The 22,161-nt window shown below is 41.1% G+C and overlaps 1 protein-coding gene and 1 long non-coding RNA gene across 11 annotated transcripts in view; one reads left to right on the forward strand and one right to left on the reverse strand.

Annotated features, from left to right (window-relative positions):
- Window positions 1-18,173: 18,173 nt before the first annotated feature.
- Window positions 18,174-20,472, reverse strand: LOC135365632 (uncharacterized). Its single transcript, XR_010413819.1, has 2 exons — window positions 20,334-20,472; window positions 18,174-20,007 (listed from the first exon to the last, which is right to left on the reverse strand). It is a non-coding gene; the product is annotated as an uncharacterized LOC135365632 (long non-coding RNA).
- SCAF8 (SR-related CTD associated factor 8) overlaps window positions 19,834-22,161 on the forward strand; it is a 185,262-nt gene continuing 182,934 nt past the window's right edge. For 7 of the 10 annotated variants that reach the window (XR_010413816.1, XR_010413818.1, XR_010413817.1 and 4 more), the window contains exon 1: window positions 20,297-20,421. Coding sequence is in view for 6 of the 10 variants with exons in the window: in XM_054505611.2 (XP_054361586.1) it covers window positions 20,392-20,421 (30 nt within the window). In the remaining 4 variants the exon portion in view is untranslated. Of the gene's footprint in view, window positions 20,042-20,267; window positions 20,422-22,161 lie in introns of those variants that run through there. The other 3 variants (XM_045865792.3, XM_045865791.3, XM_045865787.3) reach the window with 3 other exon arrangements.

A 22,161-nucleotide genomic window follows, 5' to 3' on the forward strand; every position in this document is an offset into this window, starting at 1 on the left:
GAATTAATTTTAATATGACAAGATATAATTTTTTTGAACAATAAACACCTTCATTACATGACTGAAGATAGGAGGGAGGAAGATTTATTTGCCCCTCCAGGCTTTGATTTTCCTCAGATAGAACTCTAGCTCCTTGCCCTCTGTCACACCGCCATCTGCTCGGGCACACTGATAATATTTTTTTGCCTTCAGCTCTAAAGAAAAATGGAACATTAAAACTAACAAAATAATCAAGATACAATTTCTAATGCCTTAAGAGAGAGAAACAGCAACTAGTAGAATTCCAGAAGAATCAGATATGTAAATGGGCAATTGTAGCTTTTAAAAGATGGTCACTGAAATTTATCGATAAAGCATACTAAAAATAGTGAATTACAGATGCTGTAAGTAACATGACTAATAAATTCACAGAAATAGCTACTTAACCAACAAACAAAAATATTTTTGAACCATACATGGACCTGGACAAAAATTCCCTAAAATACCCTCTTCAGACTTTCGCCTGTCTCTTGCTCTCTAGACCTATGTCTCATGGCCACTGCTAGCTGCGCAAAGCTTGGATACAAATTGTGGGATTCACCAGTCTCTATTGGAGAAGCAGGCAGGGCAGAAGGATTTTGAGAATGGAAATGGGTCAGTCAAACTTCAGTATCTACTATATCTTGGCTATATCATTATTCTGTCCTAACTTGAATGATCAAGAGCAACTGGATCTAAAAAATTCAAGTCCCTAGTTTTTATGCTCAGAATGCCCAAAGGCATTGCCTGCTGGCATCCAATGCATCTAAGACAATTTTTATACCTGTCTCTTCCAAGTTTCTTTGTAGATCTAATAATTATTCTCTGGAGGTTTTTAGGATCTTTATATTTATTTCTATTATAATGTTCTGAAATTATGTGTGAAATGAGCCTAGGAGAGAGTCTTTTTTTTTTTTTTTTTTTAAGTGGGCTCCATCAGGTCTTGAACTTACAACCCTGAGATCAAGATCTGAGCGGAGATCAAGAGTTGGATGCCTAACCAACTGAGCCACCCAGGTGCCCCTAGGAGTGGATCTTTTTAAAATTCATCCTACTCAGCACTCAAGGAGCCCTTTTAGTCCAAAGACTTGAATAATCCCTTTCCAATTCTAGAAGTTTTCTTCTATTATTTCTTTGACAATATTTTCTCTAATTGAGACTCCAATTAGTTTGCATACGTTGGCTCTCCTTGATTGTCTTTCTCTCCTATTTTCTGTTTTATAATTTTAGACTCTCTTTTTTCCTTCCTTTTTTCTGGTTTTTCTACTCAAAGTGTGTGCATAACCCAGCAGCACTGGCCTCACCTGGGAGCTTATTAGAAATGTAGAACTTCAGGTCTCACCTCAGAACCACTGAATTAGTCTCTGCAGTTTAATGAGATCCCCAGGTGTTTCTTATGCACATTTAAGTTTGAGAGGTATTGTGGGTTTGTTTTTTCACTGTTACCCTCCATTTCTATTGAAATATTTTAGCTGTGGCGTTCATATATATGTATATATATATATATATATATATATATATATATATATATATATATATATATAGTTTCTGGTAGCCCTTTCTTATACCATTCCTTTTTCAAGGTATTTTATTCTGTTTTATGTATATGATATTTTCTTGAAACTAATTAGTTTTATTTTAAGTTCTCTCCTGTTTCATGAATTATCTGTTTCCTCCGGGTTTTTTTGGGGGGGGTTGGTATCTTGGTCTAGCTCTTTCATGTTGCCTTTTTTCCCTCATACATCTGTTGATCCTTGATAGTTTCTTTATATTTAAGAATAAAAGATGTGATGGGTTGTTTCATGTAGTTGCTATGGGTTTTTCCTTCTGCTACATAAGAATGATAAGCTGGGGTGCTTGGGTGGCTCACTTGGTTGAACGCCGAACTCTTGATTTTGGCTCAGGTCATGATCTCGGGGTCTTGGGATCCAGCTCCCCCTCCTCCCACCAGCTCCACATTCAGTGCGGTGTCTGCTCGGGATTCTCCCTCTGGTTCCCTCTGCCCCTCCCCCTGCTCGCACTCTCTAAAATAAATAAATTAATAAATAAAATCTTTAAAAAAAATAATGATGACTCTTTTTCCCTAAATGGGAAGTCATTGTATGTTGAAGGGACATGTGAAGGAGCATGCTATAATTCAACATTAGCAGCCAAGGAGTCAAACTTAAGACTTCCCTTGGAAAACTTACATCTTTGAATAGCTTCCTTAGGAATCAGATTTTTTCTTTTTTGTGATACAGCCTCTCCAGGGGGTGAGGTAGGAAAGTAGGGAGTCAACTGGCATAGCTCTTCTGTATTTTCAGTCCCACTTTGCACGCCACTCCTGATTTGTAGGTTCTGCTGGTCTCCCAACTATACTGCTACCCCACCAAACTGTAGGTTGAGCTCCATGGCACCCAGTTGATCTTTCAGAATTTGTTTGAACTTTCTTATCTGCTGATAAGTCCCCCAATCTTCCCTCTTAGAGTTTAACTTTGTACATTTCCATAGTGTCCTATCAGTGGAGTCTTGGAAAGGACATGAGGCAAATGTATGTGCTCGGTCCATTATCTTGCACCAGAAGACTCTAAGTCATTTTGTGGTGCCTTAAATCACAAAGGGGTAGTCTTTAGCTGCAGTCTTAAAGCTGTGATCCCACCATAGAGTCACACGTAAAGATGATTCACAAAAGGGGGTGCCTGGGTGGCTCAGTCGGTTAAGCGTCTGCCTTTGGCTCAGGTCATGATCCCAGGGTCCTGGGATCAAGTCCTGCGTCAGGCTCCCTGCTCAGCCAAGAGCCTGCTTCTCCCCCTGCTTGTACGCTCTCTGTCTCTCTCTTTCTGTCAAATAAATAAATAAAATCTTTTTTTGAAAAAGATGATTCACAAAAGGAATACTAGCATTTCAAAGGAATGTATCAGCATTGCATGATGCTTTTATAGACAAGATGATGCGATGTGGGTGGATTTGTATTCAATGGAGTAATCAGAAAAGACTGAAATAGCGCTGTTTGATTCGAGTTGGGAAAGGTGAAGAACAGAGTCCTTAGTAATCAGACTGTTTTTATAGCAATTGATATAATGACAAATTTTACCTCTTCAAATGAGGTAAAACTAGAAGACTAATAGATTTGACAGAGACAGAATTTTTAAGAAGGTGGTAGGTTGGGCGCCTGGGTGGCTCAGTTGGTTAAGCAACTGCCTTCGGCTCAGGTCATGATCCTGGAGTCCCTGGAACGAGTCCCGCATCCGGCTCCCTGCTCGGCGGGGAGTCTGCTTCTCCCTCTCCCACTCCCCCTGCTTGTGTTCCCTCTCTCGCTGTGTCTTTCTCTGTCAAATAAATAAATAAAATCTTAAAAAAAAAAGAAGGTGGTAGGTTGGATTGATGGATTTAATATAAATGAACAAAGTTTAATATGGGCAAATGTTGGGATGCCTGGGTGGCTCAGTCAGTTAAGTGCCTGCCTTTGGCTCATGTCATGATCCCGGGGTCCTGGGATCAAGCCCTGCATCCGGAGCCTGCTTCTCCCTCTTTGTCTGCCTCTCTCTCTCAAATAAATAAATAAAATCTTTTAAAAATATATATGGGCAAGTGTAACATCCAGGACTTTGTCCAAGAAACCAAGCACACAGCAGGATAGCTTACGAGCACAAATGTGATGTGATATAGATGCTAAAAATAGCAAATGGAATTTTAAGTCATCCAAATAGACATAGAAAAGTGCTCTTCATAGGTCTGGTCCTCTCTGCATTGGGCAGTCCTTCTTCGTAGTATTGTGTTCAGTTTGGGGAACCACTATTTAGGAAGAAAATTATCCTTTGAGCAGATCTGAAGACAGTGGTTTGGTTGGTGAGATGATCATAGGAAGAATACCTAAAAGAAGTGGACGAAAGTATAGTTGTTTATATTGAGAAAAAATATGACAGTTTTTAAAAATGTTCCCTAAAGATGATACCATGAAAGAGAAGCCAAACCTATACAGAGCGACTCTGGGCTACAGGACTTAGATAAGCTGGTGAAAGTAATATAGAAACAGATTAGGGCTCAGTTTGAGATGGTACTTAATGGCAAACAGAGCTGAAATAAATTGAATAATAAATTGGACTTCTCCATCACTGGCACCCCCAAAACAGAAAACTAAATGACCTCTTGTCAAAAATTCACATAGGAATTAAGCATTGGCATATGTTTATTATCTTTTCAGGTTTGAGATTTTATGAAATATGAGTGAGGAGGAAGGAAATATGGGTTTGATGCTTTATTAAGTTATAGATGAAAAAAAAATCAACTTGCTATTTCCAGAGAACTAATCAGTGCTCTATGAATTGTGGCTTTGATTTCAACAAGGCCTAGGATATGTCTTATAGACTACCATTTTACTTCTCATATCCTTTGCAAGGGAAGAAAGAGAATATAAAATGGTGATTAATCAGCTTTGCTATTCTGGGATAACAAAAACTGAAGAGGCTTGGGCTTCTGATGGAACAATTATCTTAACTGTTAGCTAAATTTTCTCCATTTTCTGTGAATTTCAATTATTCATGCTATTCCTGTCTTTAATATCACAGATTATCAAGAATTATTTGAATGCTACAAGGGTTGAACTTCTTTTATAATTGATGTTGAAATTTAATAAGAGAGTCTTTAACCATCACTGCATTCTTGGCTACATGATAACTTCTGGGAATATAAAAATGTTCAGGTTTGTAAGAATACTAGTAATTAGTTTCTTTTAATTAATTAAAATAATTAAGTGGTTTCTTTGCTGTTTGGTAGTTTGAAGGATAATCTCTAGAAAGCTAGTTTTACAATAAATTTTACAAAATAATTCTGATATTCTAGTTTAAAAGACCCAGGGATACATTTCACAAGAAATGTTAAATGTTTCTCTTTTTTGTTAAGTGAGTTCATTTTTTTATTAATATTTTTACCTTTATTTATTTTAATATACTCAAGAGATAGACATTTTATCCTTAACAGAGTTAAGTGACTTGTGCATGTTTTATGGAAGCTGGAGGTACAACTAGCCCCCTCTGGTGCACATTTCTCTCCGTATCCAGCTGAAATTTCATGGTCACCATCGTCATCCCTGAATATATCATCCTCAATTGCCTTGTCCTTCTCTTTCTTTGTGGCTCCTGCTTGGTTAAGTCACAACTCAACTAAGTCCAACTCTCGCTTCTACTGTGCCTCTACCCACATGGCTGAATGTGTTTAGGGAATGTTACCGGTTCTCACTTGGAATTTGCAGTCACTGTTCTTGAATAGTCCCTTAATGCTTTCTGCCCTTAATACCATAGTCCCCTTCTCCTCTTACACTGTCTTCCAAATCCTCACTCTGCACAGCTTCCTATTTCACTAAGAAAACAGGAGCCTTTCTGCACCAGCCAACCACCACATCTGCCCATCAAAGTGCATCTCGGCTTGGAGGCTCTGCATGTTCTCCTGTTACTACGGATGAGCTATTTGAGCTCCTAGTAAAGGTCAACCCTTGACGGCCTTTGAACTTGCCACTCCCTCTGTCTGGAGCATGACTCCCTCCTTCCACTTGTTGGGGTCTATACTAAAATATCAGTGAGTCTCTCTGTTCAAAATAGCAACCTCTACCCCACCTTCTAGCCTCCTTCCCTGCTTTATTTAGCACTTATCATCAAATAACCTATCATATATTTAGCTTGTTTATTTTGGTTATTGTCTATCTTTCCACAGAAGACTCAACCTCAAAAAGATGTCAGTTCTCCCTAATTCATCTGTAAATTAGTAGGATCCCAATAAAAATATCTATGGATATGTATGGTAGTAGGCAAATGGATTCTAAAGTTTCATAGGGGAAAAGAATCAAGGAATGATAGACAGGATATCCCTGAAATAAAAGAGCAATAAGGAGGAACCAACCATATCATGTAATAAAATATATTATAAAAGGCTAAAATATTAAAATAGCAGTAGTCATATTAATGAACAAAATATAGAAAAGAATAGGACAATGTATGGTAACTTCACATATGAGAAAGATTGTTTCTCAAATCATTGGGAAAAACATGAACTTTTCAGTAAATGATTTGGGACAATTTAGTAGCCATCCGGCAAAAAATAAAGTCAAATCCAAAGCAATATGTAAATTTAATGAGAATCCCTAAAAGCAATTTTGTTGGTTACCACTATGTAGTACATTTCTAAATTCCAAATAGGAAATAAGAAGAGTTAGAATTGTCAAGAAATTTGGAAAACTAAGACTATTAATTAGGGGAACTGACATTATCAGATATTAAAACAATATAAATCTATGGTAACTAAAAACAATGACACATGAACAGACAAGTGTGTCTACATTCATGTTCATCCCTTCCAAGAAAGTAATCGGTTCTCTACACATATCTGTTGAAGATAAAATACAATGTTCAATTGAGTAAAGTAACATCTTTAAATTACCTTCTGCCTTATAACCTAATCATCCATTACTTTATTAATGGAATTTGAGTTTAATGTGGAGATTACTTGGTGAACGAGGAGGGGGGAGTGTTTGGGATGAAGGGTGACAGGTTTTGGGATGGGGATAAACAGGAAGTGGGTGGCAGAATACATTAACAGCAGGTCTGAGACTACTATCCTTAGAAAAATCTGCTTGCAAGTTTAGACCGTGGCTGTTGTCTGGGAGCTTGGATTTCATCTTGGGAGAGTTCCCACCATTGCCTGATAAGAGTGGCTCACTGTGCCTAACTACAAACAATGTGATTTATATCAAACACCTGCTTTCCTTTCACAAGTCTTGGAGCCTATGCGTCCAGCCTCCAGTAAAAACCCTGGGCTCTGAGTATCTAATGGGCTTCCCTGATAAGCAATATTTCATGATAGGCAACAACTTGTGTTATCTCTTTTTTTTTAATGTTTTATTTATTTATTCATGAGAGACAGAGAGAGAGAGGCAGAGGGAGAAGCAGGCTCCCAAGGAGCAGGGAGCCCGATGTGGGACTCGATCCCAGGACCCTGGGACCATGACCCGAGCCGAAGGCAGACGCCCAACCATCTGAGCCACCCAGGCGCCCTCGTGTTATCTCTTTGCTGGAAGAATTAAACATGTCTCAGGGCACCTGGGTGGCTCAGTCGTTAAGCATCTGCCTTCGGCTCAGGTCATGATCCCAGAGTCCTGGGATCAAGCCCCACATCAGGCTCCCTGCTCAGCGGGGAGTCTGCTTCTCCCTCTCCCACTACCCCTGCTTGTGTTCCCTCTCTCACTGTGTCTCTCTCTGTCAAATAAATAAAATCTTTAAAAAAAAAAAAAAGAATTAAACATGTCTCATGTGACTCCCCTGGGAGAGGACTCTTGGAAGCTTGCACCTGGTTTCCTTGTGCCTTTTCCCTTTACTGATTTTGCTTTGTATCCTTTCATTGTAATAAATCATACTGTGAACTTTACTAGATTCTGAGTCTGTGAGCACTCCTCGCTAATATTGAACCTTGAGTTCATTGGCCTTAGGAGTCCTTTTCTGAAGTGGGTTATACAGGTGTTCATTTTTAAATTTCTGTATCTTTCATGTATTATATATAGTATGTATTTATCAGTTCATCAAAAGGAAAAGGAAAGGAAAAATGAATAGGAGTTACCCAAATAAAGATGAGATACAACTGTGTAGAAGGCGTACCAGTAAAATGAAATAGCATGGCGATGTCTAGAATCAAACCATAGAATATTGCATTCCAGGAACTGAAACCATGGACAGGGGAATCAGAGGAAACAGTGAAACTGGAGAATTAATCAGAAGTAGCCATGGTTGTGATCCCTGTGGTCTTCATTACCCCCAATCCCATCTGCCCCCAGGTACTCCTCCTTCTCCTCTTAATTTTTCTCTAGAGTGTCCTGCAAGGATTGAGGCATGTGCTTATTTTCCTGTATGGATTGCCCTTTTTTATTGCCATTTATTGAAAAGAATATGAATTACCTTGGCGCCTTTGATGAAAATTAATAAACTATATCTGTGTGGAAATAGGTATGAATGTATGCATGTACGTATTTATGGATTTGTGGATTTTCTCGTCTCCTTTTTTCATCTATGGGCTTATTGGTAGTCCACTACCACATTATCCTCAAGTTGTAGTTTTATAATAATTTTTTAGATCAGTCAGTGTAAGTCCTCCCGATTGGTTTAAAATTATTTCAGGTATTCTAAATCTTTTTCATCTTTGTAGAAAATGTGGAATCTGTCTGGTTTCCCGGGAAATCTGTTTTTTAAAAATTGCCATTAAACCTTCAATTCATTTTGAGAAGAATTGTCATCTTAATAATATTGAGTCTTCCTTCCATGAATGTGCTTATCATTTTTGTTTAGATTATAATTCAATACTACTTTATTTTCTTCACGTTGTTTCTGCTTTGGCCACGGGGAGCTCTTTCAGCTGGTTCTTGGGTTGCTTTGACATACACATCAGTGTGTGTGCATGTGTGCATGCATGCGAATCTATAGCACTTTCCAGGCCATCAGTAACGTTTCTCCACTCTGGCTGATGAGAATTAAAATATCCCCTGGTTCTGGGAATTGTTTGGTTTTCAACTCCCAAGTGCTTTTCTTTCTTCCTTTCTTTCTTTCTTAAGATTTTTATTTATTTATTTATTTGACAGAGAGAGAGCGAGAGAGCACAAGCAGGGGAACAGCAGGCAGAGGGAGAAGCAGGCTTCCCGCCGAGCAGGGAGCCCAATGTGGGGCTCAATCCCAGGACCCTGGGGATCATGACCTGAGCTTAACTGACTGAGCCACTCAGGCGCCCCCTCCCAAGTGCTTTTCTTTGCCTGGCCTTGTGTTTTACTCTGAACATGGGCTGCTTTGTATCTAGCCAAAACTTAGGGTGACCTCTCTGCCAATTTCTAGAGTCCTTTCTTCACATAGATTACTCCTCTCTACATAATACCTTGTTCTGCAAATTCCACCATCTTTCTAAAATCTAATCTCTGTCTCTTCAACTCAGCAAGATTTCCATGCTCTGTTTGAGTTTCCCTCCCTGAAATGTGGTCCTAAAAGAGCTGCCAGGCAGAAAGTAGAGGAATCATTGGGAAAACTTTTTTTTTTTTAAGATTTATTTATTTGAGAGAGAGAGAGAGAGCACAGGCATGCAGGAGCAGGGGGGAGGGGCAGAAGGAGAGGGAGAGGGGAAGCAGACCCTCTACTGAGCGGGGAGCCCAATGCAGGGCTCCATCTCACCACCCCAAGATCACGACCTGGGCCGAAATCAAGAGTCGGAAGCTCAACCAACTGAGCCACCCTGGTGCCCAGGAGAACATTTTTATATCCCTCCGGGTCTGTTGCCCAATGTCTGAAAACAGTTGTTGCATATAATTTGCACATTTTCTGGTTGTTAATATAAAAGGTCAAGTGTGGTGTCAGTATTTCATCATAGCAGGAAGTGCAATACCCCCCACTGCTTTGGTTGCTATTTTACATGATATATATTTTTTTATAGTTGATTAGATTTTCTAATATAATTTCCGTATGTGGGAATATAGAAATGTAATCGTCTTGAACTGTTATTAATTCCATAATTTATCTCTGGGTGTTTTTTAAGTTTTCTAGATAGATAATTATGTCAATTAAAATAATATTTTTTTCATTTTTCTTTTCAATTCTTGGAATTTTCATTTCTTTATTTTGCTGCATTGGTTTGAGCTTCCAAGATAATGTAGAATAGAAGTGGTAATAATGGACATTCTTCCCTATTCCTGATTTTGAAAGGAATGTTTAATATTTTCTATAGCTGTTTTTTATTTTTTATTTATCTATTGAGATATGATTGACATAAAACATTACTTTTGGGTGTACAACATGATTCAATATTTGTATACTGTATATTTGTGAAATGATCACCACAATAGGTCTAGTTAACATTTGTTTTTTAGATCCTGATTGAAATACAAGTTAGGGTGGGGAGAGCACCTGGGTGGCTCAGTCAGTTAAGCATCTGACTCTTGATTTTGGCTCAGGTCATGATCTCAGGGTCTTACATGAGGCTCTGCACTCAGTGGGGAGTCGGCTTGAGGATTCTCTCTCTCTCTCTCTCTCCCTCTGCCTCCCCCCCCACTCACATGTGTGCATGAGTTGGTGCTCTCTCTCTCTCTCTCTAAGATAATCAAATAAGGAACACCTGGATGGTTCAGTTGGTTAAGTGTCTGCCTTCGGCTCAGGTCATGATCCCAGGGGCCTGGGATCGAGCCCCGCGTCAGGCTCGCTGCTCAGAGGGAAGCCTGCTTTTCCCTCTCCCTCTGCATGCTGCTCCCTGTGTTTGTGTGTTCTCTCTCTCTCTGTCAAATAAATAAATAAAATCTTAAAAATAAAATAAATAAATAAAATCTTAAAAAAATAACTCTTAAAAAAAAAAAAGAAATACAAGCTAAGGAAGTTGTCTTTTATACTGTGGGCACGTGATCACTGGGGGGCCTTCTCAGTGAAGGAAGGAAGCAGGAGATGTAAGGGAAAGTGTACCAAGGAAAGCAGTGTCAGTGGTTTGATGTGAGAAGGACTGGACTTGCCCTTGCTGGCTTCGGAGATGGAAGAAGGAGCCACCAGCCAAAGAATGGGGACAGCATCTAGAAACTGGAGAAGGGCAAGGAAACGGATGCTGCTCCTCGAGTCTCCTGCCAGAAGAAACGCAGCCCTGGGGCCATCTTGATTTTAGCCCAGGGAGACCCACTGTCGACTCCTGACACTCAGCACACTAAGGTAATAAATTTGTGTTGTTTTAAGCCACTAAGTCTGTGGTAACTTGTCACAGCAGCAATAGAAAAGGAATATTCTCATTATCCTTGAGAATTTACTTGTAGGATCTCCTTAAAGCCTTAGATGAAGGGGCAATCTTCCAGAGAGAAATCGTATTTACTTCTCCTAGTTGTCTAGGGGCACAATTAGCCTAGGGATACTTTAAACCACATTAAGGGTTTCAGGTAATGTACTCTTGAAGTGCAAATCTAGGCAAGGCTAGGATGTGTGTGCTTTTTACTGTCTCCCCCTCTTCTTGCTCTCTTAGATAAGGACAACCTTCTCATAGTCCCCTGGGGGGAGAAAGAGAAGTGAGGTTACTTCTATAACCCCCAATTCTTGGTTCCCCCTCACCCTCTGGGGGGCCACCTTAATGTGAAGAGACCCTCCTGTTAGCCTTCCCAACCTAGGTGACCCTAGGCTTTGACTTCTGTCCCCTTTGCCCCAGGAGGCTGTCAAAACCCAAAGTTCAAGTTTGTCTGGAATGGAAAATGCCCTCAAGGCAAAAGCAATTTCAGGGTCCTCTCTGGCTCTTATTTTATTCGGGTTTTACCTTATTTTCAGTGCTTTAAAGTTTCTTTTATTATTATTTTTTCTTTTGGACAGTATTTGTTGTGACTTTCAGTAATGGGGCTGGTCTGAATAATCTAGTCCCTCATATTCTAGGAAACCTACAAAAAGGTGTGCATTCCAAATCTGTCAATTCCACCATATAAACATCATGTTGGTCTGATCCTGGTGTCTTCTGTTTCTGTTGGCTCCCACTCTTGATGCTTTGTTTTCCTATTTTGTTTATTTGTTCAATTATAATTGTATTTTCAACAGACCTTTATTTGTCAAACTTCTTTGTTGGTTAGTTGAGGTTGCTTTCCTCCAGAAAGAATTTGCAGTTACTTTCTCTGTTGCCTGGGGGAATGTCACCCTAGAACCAATTTAAGATAATTGGCCTGCAGTTTTGTACATCACCCGGCTATTATGAATTGGACCACAAACATGCATGAAGTCTGACATATGGCTGCAAATTCTCAGGGAAAAATTTCCCTCTCTTCCCTCTGCTCCAATGTTGATCCAGGCAAATTTCCCTGCTGCTCCCTCCTCCCCCACTCCACCCCCATCTTTGGAAAAGTTTGTATTTGTGTTTTTCCCCCCTTTACATCTTCAACCACTTCACTGATGATGTTGTCCTTGACATGTGGCGTTATTCAAGGTTCTCTTCTGAGACTCCATGACGTGGTCATCTGGTGTCCTGAGTGCATATCTTGTATAGCCACCAAAGTCAAAGCTTAGTAACATAAGGGACTGGCATTTCAGTGCTATCTTAATTCTTGGCATTCCTTTTTCTACTTGTTTTGGCTTCTGAGGACTGCTTACTTTATATCAACTGCTTTACTTTATATCATCTCAGCAATGCACTTCCAAAGAAAATTTAAGTATCTTAACCATCATTAGTAGCTGTTATGCAACAAAAATGTTTAGGGAATCTGGTCTGCCATTCTACTGAAATTCATCATTTTAAAGTGTCAACCGTCTGAAGGAATTTAAGGGGCTAAAGGGCAAAGGGGATAAGGCTGGAGTTCCTAAACTATGCACTAATGTGTCCTGCCTCCAGGAAGCCCTCCCTGACCCCACAGTTAAGATCAAATTCCACTTAAATTAAAAATGGATTTAAAGACTTGAATGTAAGACCTGAAACCGTCAAACTCCTAGACGAAAACATAGACATTGGTCTTAGCAATATTTTTTTTTTGCACCAGTCTCCTCAAGCAAGGGCAACAAAAGCTAAAATAAACAAATGGGATTACATCAAACTAAAAAGCTTTTGCACAGTAAAGGAAACCATCAACAAAACAAAAAGGCAACCCACTAAATGGAAGAAGATATTTGCAAATCATTCATCTGATAAAAGGCTAATATTGAAAATATGTAAAGAATTTATACAACTTAATATAAAAAAACAAATAATTTGATTTAAAAATGGGCAGAGGACTTGAATAGACATTTTTCCAAAGAAGACATATAGCTGGCCAACAAGCACATGAGAAGATGCTTAATATCATTAATCATCCAGGAAATGCAAATCAAAACCACAGTGAGATATCACCTCACACTGGTCAGATTGGCTACTACCAAAAAGACAAAAAATAAGAAGTGTTGGTGAAGATGTGAAAAAGAAGGAAGCACTGTTGGTGGGAATGTAAATTTGTGCAGCCACTACGGAAGACAGTTTGGAGCTTCCTCAAAAAACTAAAAAGAACTACCATATGATCTAGGAATTCTACTTCTGGGTATATGTCCAGAGGAAATAAAATCACTGTCTAGAAAAAATATCTGTACTCCTATGTTCTTTACAGCATTATTCACAGTAGTCAAGATAGGGAAACAACCTAAGTATGGACAGAAAATGGATGAAAAAGATGAGATATATATAATGAAATTTTATTCAGCCATAAGAAAGAAGGAAATCTTGCCCTTTGTAACAACATGGATGAAGCTAGAGGACATTATGCTAAGTGAAATAAGCTAGACACAGAAAGACAAATACAGCATGATCTCACTTACATGTGGAATCTAAAAGTAAGTTGAACTCATAGCAGGGGCACCTGGCTGGCTCAGTTGGAGGAGCGTGCAGCTCTTGTTCTCGGGGTCATGAGCTCAAGCCCCATGTGGGGTGTAGAGATTACTTAAATAAATCAAACTTTAAAAATAAATAAATAAAAGAAAGTTAACTCATAGTACAGAGAGAATGGTGGTTACCAGAGGTCGGGGAGCAAGGGGGTGGGTATTGATCAAAGGGTATAAACTTTCAGTTATAAGATGAATAAGTTCTAGAAGTATAAGTACAGCATGATAACTACAGTCAACGATAATATAAAGTATGCTTGCAATTTGCTAAGAGGGGTGCCTGGCTGGCTCGGTCAGAAGAGCATGTAATTCTCAGTCTCAGGGTTATGAGTTCGAGTCCCATGTTGGGTGTAGAGATTACTTAAACAAACTTTAAAAAAAAAAAAAGAAATTTGCTAAGGGAGTAAATCTCAAGAGTTCTTACCACACACACACACACACACACACACACAGAGTAAAGTGGTAACTATGTGAGCTAATGGATATGTTAATTAGCTTGATTGTGTTTATCATTTTACAATGTATACATATATCTAAACATCACATTGTATTACTTAAATACATACAGCTTTTATTTGTCAATCGTGCCTCAGTAAAGCTGGCAGGGGAAAACACCCTATCTCCGAACACAGTCACACACTGAAGTACTTTAGCATTTGGATTTCAACATATACACTTTGGGAGACACAATTCATCCCATGGCATCACTCAAAACTGGTTAAAAAAAAAACACGCCTTGAGAACTTTCACATGTAGATTAAAATCCATACAAATTAAGATATAATGGATAAAGTTAGGTCTTCAGAAGATCATGGTTCAGCTAGTCTTACTATAGGCATTAAATTCAGCCTACAGATGTCAGCCTAAAAACAAAAGAGATACTAGAGAGATGTTTGCAGTGTTTATTCAGCGCAGTCTAGGAAAAAGGAACACTAAAGATATATGTTGTGGGGAAGGATATAAAAGTTCTACTCACTAAAGTTCCTTTTTACCATTTAATAATTTAAAGCAACTTTCAGATTATTAGTTTCCTAGGTATCTTGATATGAAAAACTTTGTCTTGAATAGTAGACAGGGGAATTTCAGTCACTTAAAAGTGATATAGTAAATTAACAGACTTGTATTCTGGGGATGTATATCAGACTCTAGTGTGCTTGGTTATCTTTTTTTTTTTCTTTTTTTTAAAGTAGGCTCCATGCCCTTGTGGGGCTTGAACTCACAACCCTGAGATCAAGAGTCACATGCTCTTCCAACTGGGCCAGCTAGGCACCCATTTGGTTATCTTTGTCTACGAGGCACTGATCTACTCTGGACATATTAACTTACTAATCTGCCAACAGAGGAACACAATGATCACAGTTTATTCTAACCCCATGAGGCCACATTCGGATGGCCACCATGATGCCAGCCATCATTGGGCCCTCTTATAACAGGTGTTTGAGCAGAAAGTTAGACCAAGTCTAGAGATATAAGGAAGTGCGTTTTGGGCAATATAACCTCTTTGATCACAACCTGACCGAGCCTTCTCAGTGACTTCCTCAATGATCTGAAATGAACAAAAATTTGTGTAGTTAGCACAAACTCTCATTTCACAGCAGTGGCATAAAACTTTAAGGAAGACAAAATAGCCCCTTCTCATAGGCAACTTGTAGTAGTGTTCATTTGGAAAGTCTAGGGGAACAAGTTAAGGTTATGTCTGTAGGCTGGGCAAATAATTTGGATCAGGAGTGTGTGTGTTAGAAGTAAGGAAAAATTCATTGTGAAGGGGAAGACATGAATCTTCTGGCTTATTCATTGCCGGGTGGCGGGGGGCGGGGGTGCAACTGTTGAACTTAAATCAGTATTCCCATTATGGAGCCTAGACATCTAGAAGTTTTTCTTGATCTTTGACTCCCAGTACTACTATTTGTACTACTATTAATGATGATGTCTTCTGTTTTACCTTTAGCCATTTAAAGAATTAACTCTTTAACAGAAAACAGAACACACCTACCAAATTCAAAATTCCTACTTAGTTTAAGCTGGTGAAAGCAAAATGTTTACTTTGTACCTTCAGTATCTTATGATTCTCTCAGGGAATAATACTTGTTTTCAGTGTCAAGTTTCGTGAATTATAGTGTGCCTATTTAAAAAAAATGAGACGGGCGCCTGGATGGCATAGTTGGTTGGGCGTCTGACTCTTGATTTTGGCTCAGGTCATGATCTTGGGGTCGTGGGATCCACCCTGCGTGGGGCTCTGTGTTCTGTGTGGAGTCTGCTTGAGATTCTCTCTCCCTCTCCCTCTGCCCCTCCCCTCATGCATGTGCATGTGCATAATAAATGATATTATGAAAGAAGGGACTTGAAATAAATTCTTAAAAAAATGAGATATAAAATCCTGAAATTAATGAAAAGGGGCAAAATTGTTATTAAAAACAATCTCACAAGGGTGCCTGCCTGGATCAGCCTGTAGAGCACGTGACTCCTAATCTTGGGGTTGTTGGGTGTAGAGATTACTTAAAAATAAAATCTTAAAAAAAAAAAAAAACTACCTCACAATCCCAGCACACTATATTTTTCAAATACGATTTTTCACTTTTTGCATATATACTTTAGGAGCTAAAATACATTAACAGTTTATCTTACTCCTGTGTACCTAATAGTCTATCAAATGCATTTCCCATTATTTCTAGTCTTATTCTAACCATTAAAAGAAATTATTGTGGTTAAATTTAACTGACATAAAATTTACCATTTTAACTATTTTTAAGTATACATTTCTGTGGCATTAAGAACATTCACATTGTTGTGAAACTATCATCACCATCCATCTCCAGAACATTTTCATCTTCCCCAAATGAACCCTATACTCATTAAACACTAACTCCCCATTCCTGCCCCTCCGGCAGCCGCCATCCACTCTCTGTCTCCATGAATCTGACTATTCTAGGTATCTTATGTAATGGAATCATATAATATTTGTCTTTTTGTGTCTGGTTTATTTCACTTAGCATAATGTCTTCAAGGTTCATGAATGTTGTGGTACATGTCAGAATTTCCTTCCATTTTAAAGTTGAGTAATATTCCATTATATGTGACTATACCACATTTTATTTATCCATTCATCAATCAATGGATACTTGGGCTACTGCCACCTTTTAGTTATTGTGAATAGTGCTGCTATGAATATGGGTGTACAAGTATCTGTTCAAGTCCTTTCTTTCAGTTCTTTTGGACATACACCCAGAAGTAGAATTGCTGGATCATATGGTTAATTCTGTTTAGTTTTTGAGGAACCACTATACCATTTCCCACAGTCTAATCATTTTTTTTTTACTGGCTGTATAATATTCCATTTGTCTCTATACCCTAATTTCCTAAACCATTCCAGAATGTTTCCTAAGGATTCTCAAGTTTTCTTTTTTTTTCCATTGGATGGGAATTAGTTTTGGGTTAGACAATGCTCCAGGTTTTTGCCCCAGTTTGAAAAAACTCATATGCATATATCATTACTTTTGATAGCTAATAATCAAGTTGATTTTTGGTTAGTATCACCTTACAACTACTTCCCCATATCTAGGAAGTGCCCTATCCATGGGAGTAGGTCCTCTCTAGCTAGCCCTCTGCTTTCTAATTGGGTCGTCACTAGCACATGTCCAAACTTGAGTCAAATAAAGTGAAATAAAAATAAAAATCCATCCCCTCCGTTGTTCTAGCCATATTTTGAGAACATAATAACCACACAGAGCCTGTGCTACTGAATTGAGTGGCTGTCACAGATAGAGAACATTCCCATGATCCCAGAAGTTCTATAGTGAGTACTGCTCCAGACTCTGTTTTTGACTCTGACCTTTTGCCTGTGGCTGAATTAGAGCTTATGAGTTATTTCCAGAAATGATTTAGTCCTAGGGGACAGGCCAATGATAACCACATTCAGAAGAGAATGTCATAAACTCTAAAATATGAATTTCATAATTTATAATTGGGCATATCTCTTCCAGGGACAGGAATACGTCTGTGTGCTGTTTCCCATATAATTCTTCCTCAAAATATGAATTAGTGATCTTCAGTTTTTTTGGTGATTGTCACCTAATCCAAACTGGGCCCCTCAAATTCCTTCTCCTTCCCTTAGGAATTTGGAGAAGTTTTCAGTCAAGTCTTCTAGGTATCTAGGATTATAAAACCAGGAGCACAAGTCATATCTCACTAGCAAAACAGAGTTGGATAAAGCAACAGAAAGAAAACTAAAACAGGTAAGTAGGCTGCCTTTTAGGCTTTCTATATTCTGGTTCTTTAGGCCATTGGCATTCCTGACTTTGGAATCAGGACAAAAACTACCCACATCCTAATAATAATGAATTCTTGTATGCTTAAGCTAGCTTGAATTGGTTGGTATATTGGGAATTGGAATCCTAATACACATACATACATATACTATAGATACGCGTATTGACATTTTCACATTGTGGTATGTGTGGTTGTTCATAAACTTTGTACTTAGTCATTGCACTGGGCCTCCAGACTTCCTGTAGCCCCTCTGATCTTTCTCTACTTTTCCTCTTGCTTTACTTCCTTCTCATCTTGAGTGCTTAGGCTGTCCTCTTTTTTTTTCTTTCTTCCCTCTCTTTTCCTTCCCTTGATCAAAGTATGCCGACTGCTATCTTTCTGGGTGTGTAAGCTTTATAAAATCAAGCCATGTAACATATTAACAACTGATTTTATTTTTTAGCTTGTATTGCATTTCACTCTCTCAGGCCTAAGTAATTCGGTCAACATTCATTAATGAATGACTGAATAAATAATCCCTGACAGACCAAAGCAGTGAATGTTGAGCTTTAGAATCTGGCATGAATCATACTGAGTGGGGTACTTATGCAAGTCATGGCATGCTCCTTTAGATGGACTGATTGGAAGAGACCTCTTGCAGGAGGAAGACAGGATGAAGAGTCAGCTATGAAAAGAACACAAGCATCAGCATCCCAGAGGGAAGGGGCACATAGAAGTGTTCTAGGTGGGAAAATGCTTTGTGTTGCCAAGGAACAGAAAGGAGGCCAGTGTGACCAGAACGAAGAGAGTAAAGCAGAGTAGAATGGATTGTGGTAGGCAGGGAACTTCAGGCCCTAGAAAGAGGTTATTGACAATATCTGAAGAGCAATGAGAAAATCCTAAAGGGATATAAGTCAGACCTCATCTGACTTGTGTCTTAATAACAACAACAAAAAGTCCCTCTGGCTAGTCTGGAGAATGAATCCTAGGAAGACAAGCAGGAGAACCGTTAGAAGGCTACAGCAATTGTTGACCAGAAATCAAAACGGGTAGGCCTATGAGGATTGGAGGCCAATGGTGATGGAGAACTTTTGTGACCACATTTGAGATTCTGAAGGTGAAAATATAAGCTCTTACTGACGAAGAAGTTATCCTTTTTACCTTTTAAGTAGTCAGCCCCTATATTAAAGTTGTTTTAATGAAGTAGACCCGGACCCTAAGAAGTCAAGAAGGGTCCGCCTTTCTCAGTTTCATAGGCTTTGGGCTCAGATCTTATACCAAAGTACCTTGGGTCCAACAGTCCCCCAGCATAAAATTCTGCCATTTCCCTCCCTTCTCGTTGAATGAACTTGGGAGGTGACCGCTGAAAAAAAGGGCTTTCAGCAAGAGGACAGCGGCGTTTGGGGTTCAGTGGTACACCCTAACTTTTAATTTCAATTAATGTTCGCTTTTAATTTGGTATTGGTTATTTTACATTTGCACCAAGTGGGAGAAGGCATTTTGCTAGCAGCATCTTTCTTCATCTTCGAATACCTTCGAATTCACCGTCTTAACTCCAAACGGCCTAGAGCAAAATTCCTTCAGAATAATTCATCTTCCATTAAACATGAGTTCCCTTTCACCTATCCAAATCTTGTGCGCCTGGGACCCGCTTCCCGCGGCACAGACAAATGCACTCATTGTCTGTGCACCAGTCCCCCTGGATTTTATGCAGCGTGCATTTCCTGCTCGGAGCTGCTTGCTGGCTGCGTGCGTGCTTCCCTCGTCCCCCTGCCCCCACCCGGATCCGAAGCTTTGTTTCTCACATTTCCTCCCGACGCTATTAAAATGCATGGACACATCGTTACTAAATAAAGGAATGATTAGGAACTTTTCTTTGGGCTGTTAACCTTTAGGCCACTGTCCAGTAAAGTTCTGAAAAACAACTGAACCCAACAGCTCACGTAAAAGGACCAATCTACTTGGAAACAACGGAAACGTGGGCATTATTTCCCAAACTTGTCGCGTTCCGGGGACTCTTAGGCATTCCTCGGAGTAACGCTTTGCAGGGGCCTCCAAGGGCGGGCCGAGGCGCTCGGCGCGGCCGCAGCGCTCGCTCCCGCGTCTGCAAGGCGCGGGGAGGGGGCGAGGCGCGGGCGGCCCCGGGCCGAGCGGAGCGGGACCTCCGAGAGGCGACGCTCTGGCCCGCGCTCGCTCGATGGTTTCCGCGCGGCCGCTCGGGCCCGCGCGGTCCAGTCACCAGGGGGCGCGCTGGCCGGCGCCGCGGATCTCCGAGCTGCGCGGCCCGACTCGCGTCCGCCATATTGGATGCCGCAGCCGCTGCTGCCAGCGCTTCCTCCTCCGTCTTCGCTGTGCGCTGCTGGTTCCTGCGGCCCGAGCGGCGGGGAGGTGAAACAGGAGTCTGACGAAGGAAGAAGAAGGAGGGGGTGGAGAGTGTAGGGGACGGGGCTAGAGGGCGGAGGACCGAGACCGAGCGGGGCGGAGAAGAGAAGGCGCCGCGGCCCAGCCCCTCCCCCGCCCGCTGCCGACCCGCCCCGGCAGCGCCTGTGTTCCCCAGACCGGCGCTCCGCCCGCCCTAGCGGCCATGCCGGGGCCTCGCTGCCCCTGAGGGAGCCCTTCCCTGCCAGTGCCTGCCCTCCCACTCCCGTCCCGGGGTCGCAGCAGCCGGGGCTCCCGCCGGCGCCCCTCCGCGCGGCCGCGCCGCCGCCCCCGTCTCGCTCTCCCCACCCAGCGCAGTGGCCGCCGCCTCTTCCGCCGCCGGGCTCGGGGCCTCCGCACCGACAACATGGAGGCTGTGAAAACCTTCAATAGCGAGGTTGGTATTGCAGCCTCGCCCCCCCTCCTGCCCACGCCTCCCGCCGGGACTAGGCCCGCGGGAGCCGGGTGGGTGCGGGCCTGCAGGGTTTCCCAGGGTGGGGCGAGAGGCGGCCTAGCTGTGTCGGGGGGGGAGGGGTGTTTCTCTGCCCCGCGCCCCTCCTCCGAGTCCGAGGGGAGGGCCGGGGGAGGGCCGCCCCGGGGCGGAGGGAGGTTCCGGTGTCTCCAGCGCCCCATTGAGTGGCTGAGGGTTTGGAGGGAAGGCCCCTTAGGGCCCTCCCCCGGAGGCTCCTGGCAGGTCTCTCGGGGTCAGTTCCGCCGAGGCCTGGCCCGCCCACCTCTTTCCTGGGCCTGCGGGATTTTAACCGCTCGCCGGACGTCACTGCCCAGGCCTCCCCGTGGTGCTTAATGAGGCAGGGGCCGGTGGGGGTAGTACAGGAAGGGGACCTGCAGGGGTCACGTTTTACGTACTGTTTGTATTTGAGACACTGTTGGCTAGGTAACGTGCCAGCTCGGGACTTAACGCTGAGAGAGTGGCTGATCGGAGGCAGGGTTTTCTGCGGTTGATCGTACCTTACTTCCCCCTTCTCCCGTCGTCAGGACAAAAAAGACAAATGGTTAGGGAGAGAGGTCTGTGCTTCGAGAGGGGAAAATGCTGGGGGAGCATTTCCCACGGGCTCAATCACACGTGGAATCTAACACTAGAAAAGAAGCGGGTGTCCAGTTTTCACTGTCTAATTGAATTTACTAGTCTGAAAGGAGGTAGGTTTCGAGGAAGTATGTTAATTTTTTTAAAACTCCGATTTAAGTAGACCCTAGTGCAAACATTAAACATAACAAGTACCTATCTACACAACCGGAATTAATCTTACCTGTATGCCTTGGAAGAAAATTTTTAATGTGATATTAACTAAAATCGCATAAATCTTATGAACTTTTGGTGTGAAGTGCTAATAGTCTATTCGACAGTATGATTAACAAAATCTTAAATATTCACCTCTTAAAATACCAGACATACTGCTGTGATAATCCCAGCAGGACACTACTTTCAAAAGCTGTTTCACAATTTTGTTTCTTTTATTTTTTCTTTCTCTTCTTTTAAGAATTAGCATTTGGGAAGCTTAGCAAAGGGCTGAAAGTTAGATAACATTCATTTGAGTTGGACTCTCCATATTAGAGTACATAGTAGTGACACAGTTATATGAAAGCAAACACTTTTTTTAACCACTTCTTGATATATAGCGCAATAGATTTGAGAATCTTTTTTTCATTTTTATTTAGGAATTTATAGCTGATAATTAGAAAATTTGGTTCTCCCAGCAATACTTTATAGCACGTAAATTCTAGAAGAAAACGTATTTAACGGTACTATATGTTCCAACTTCTTGTTAATAGTTGCACAACTGTTCAGGAAAGAAAACAGCTGTGTAGCCTTTTTGTGTGCTACATACATCACTATAGAATGTTAAACTTTTTAAAAACTATAAAAAAAATCCTTTCTCTCATTTCCATTGCAGTTATTTGATTTTATCCATCCCCCCCCCCCCCCCGTTTTTTTAAAGTTTATTTTTTTTAGTAATGTCTGCATCTGCGGTGAGCCTGGAACTCATGACCCGGAGATCAAGAGTTGCACGCTCTTCCCACTGAGCCAGCGAGGTGCTCCTAGCCCACACCTTTTTGATCGTCTCTCCTGTTTGTCTAGGGGGTTCCTAATATGTATCCTCCCTCACTCCCAGCACCT

Source organism: Mirounga angustirostris, unplaced genomic scaffold (genome assembly GCF_029215605.1).
Source record: "Mirounga angustirostris isolate CCGP_5_RB_7025 unplaced genomic scaffold, mMirAng1.0.hap1 SCAF_8, whole genome shotgun sequence".
Lineage (NCBI taxonomy): Eukaryota > Metazoa > Chordata > Mammalia > Carnivora > Phocidae > Mirounga > Mirounga angustirostris.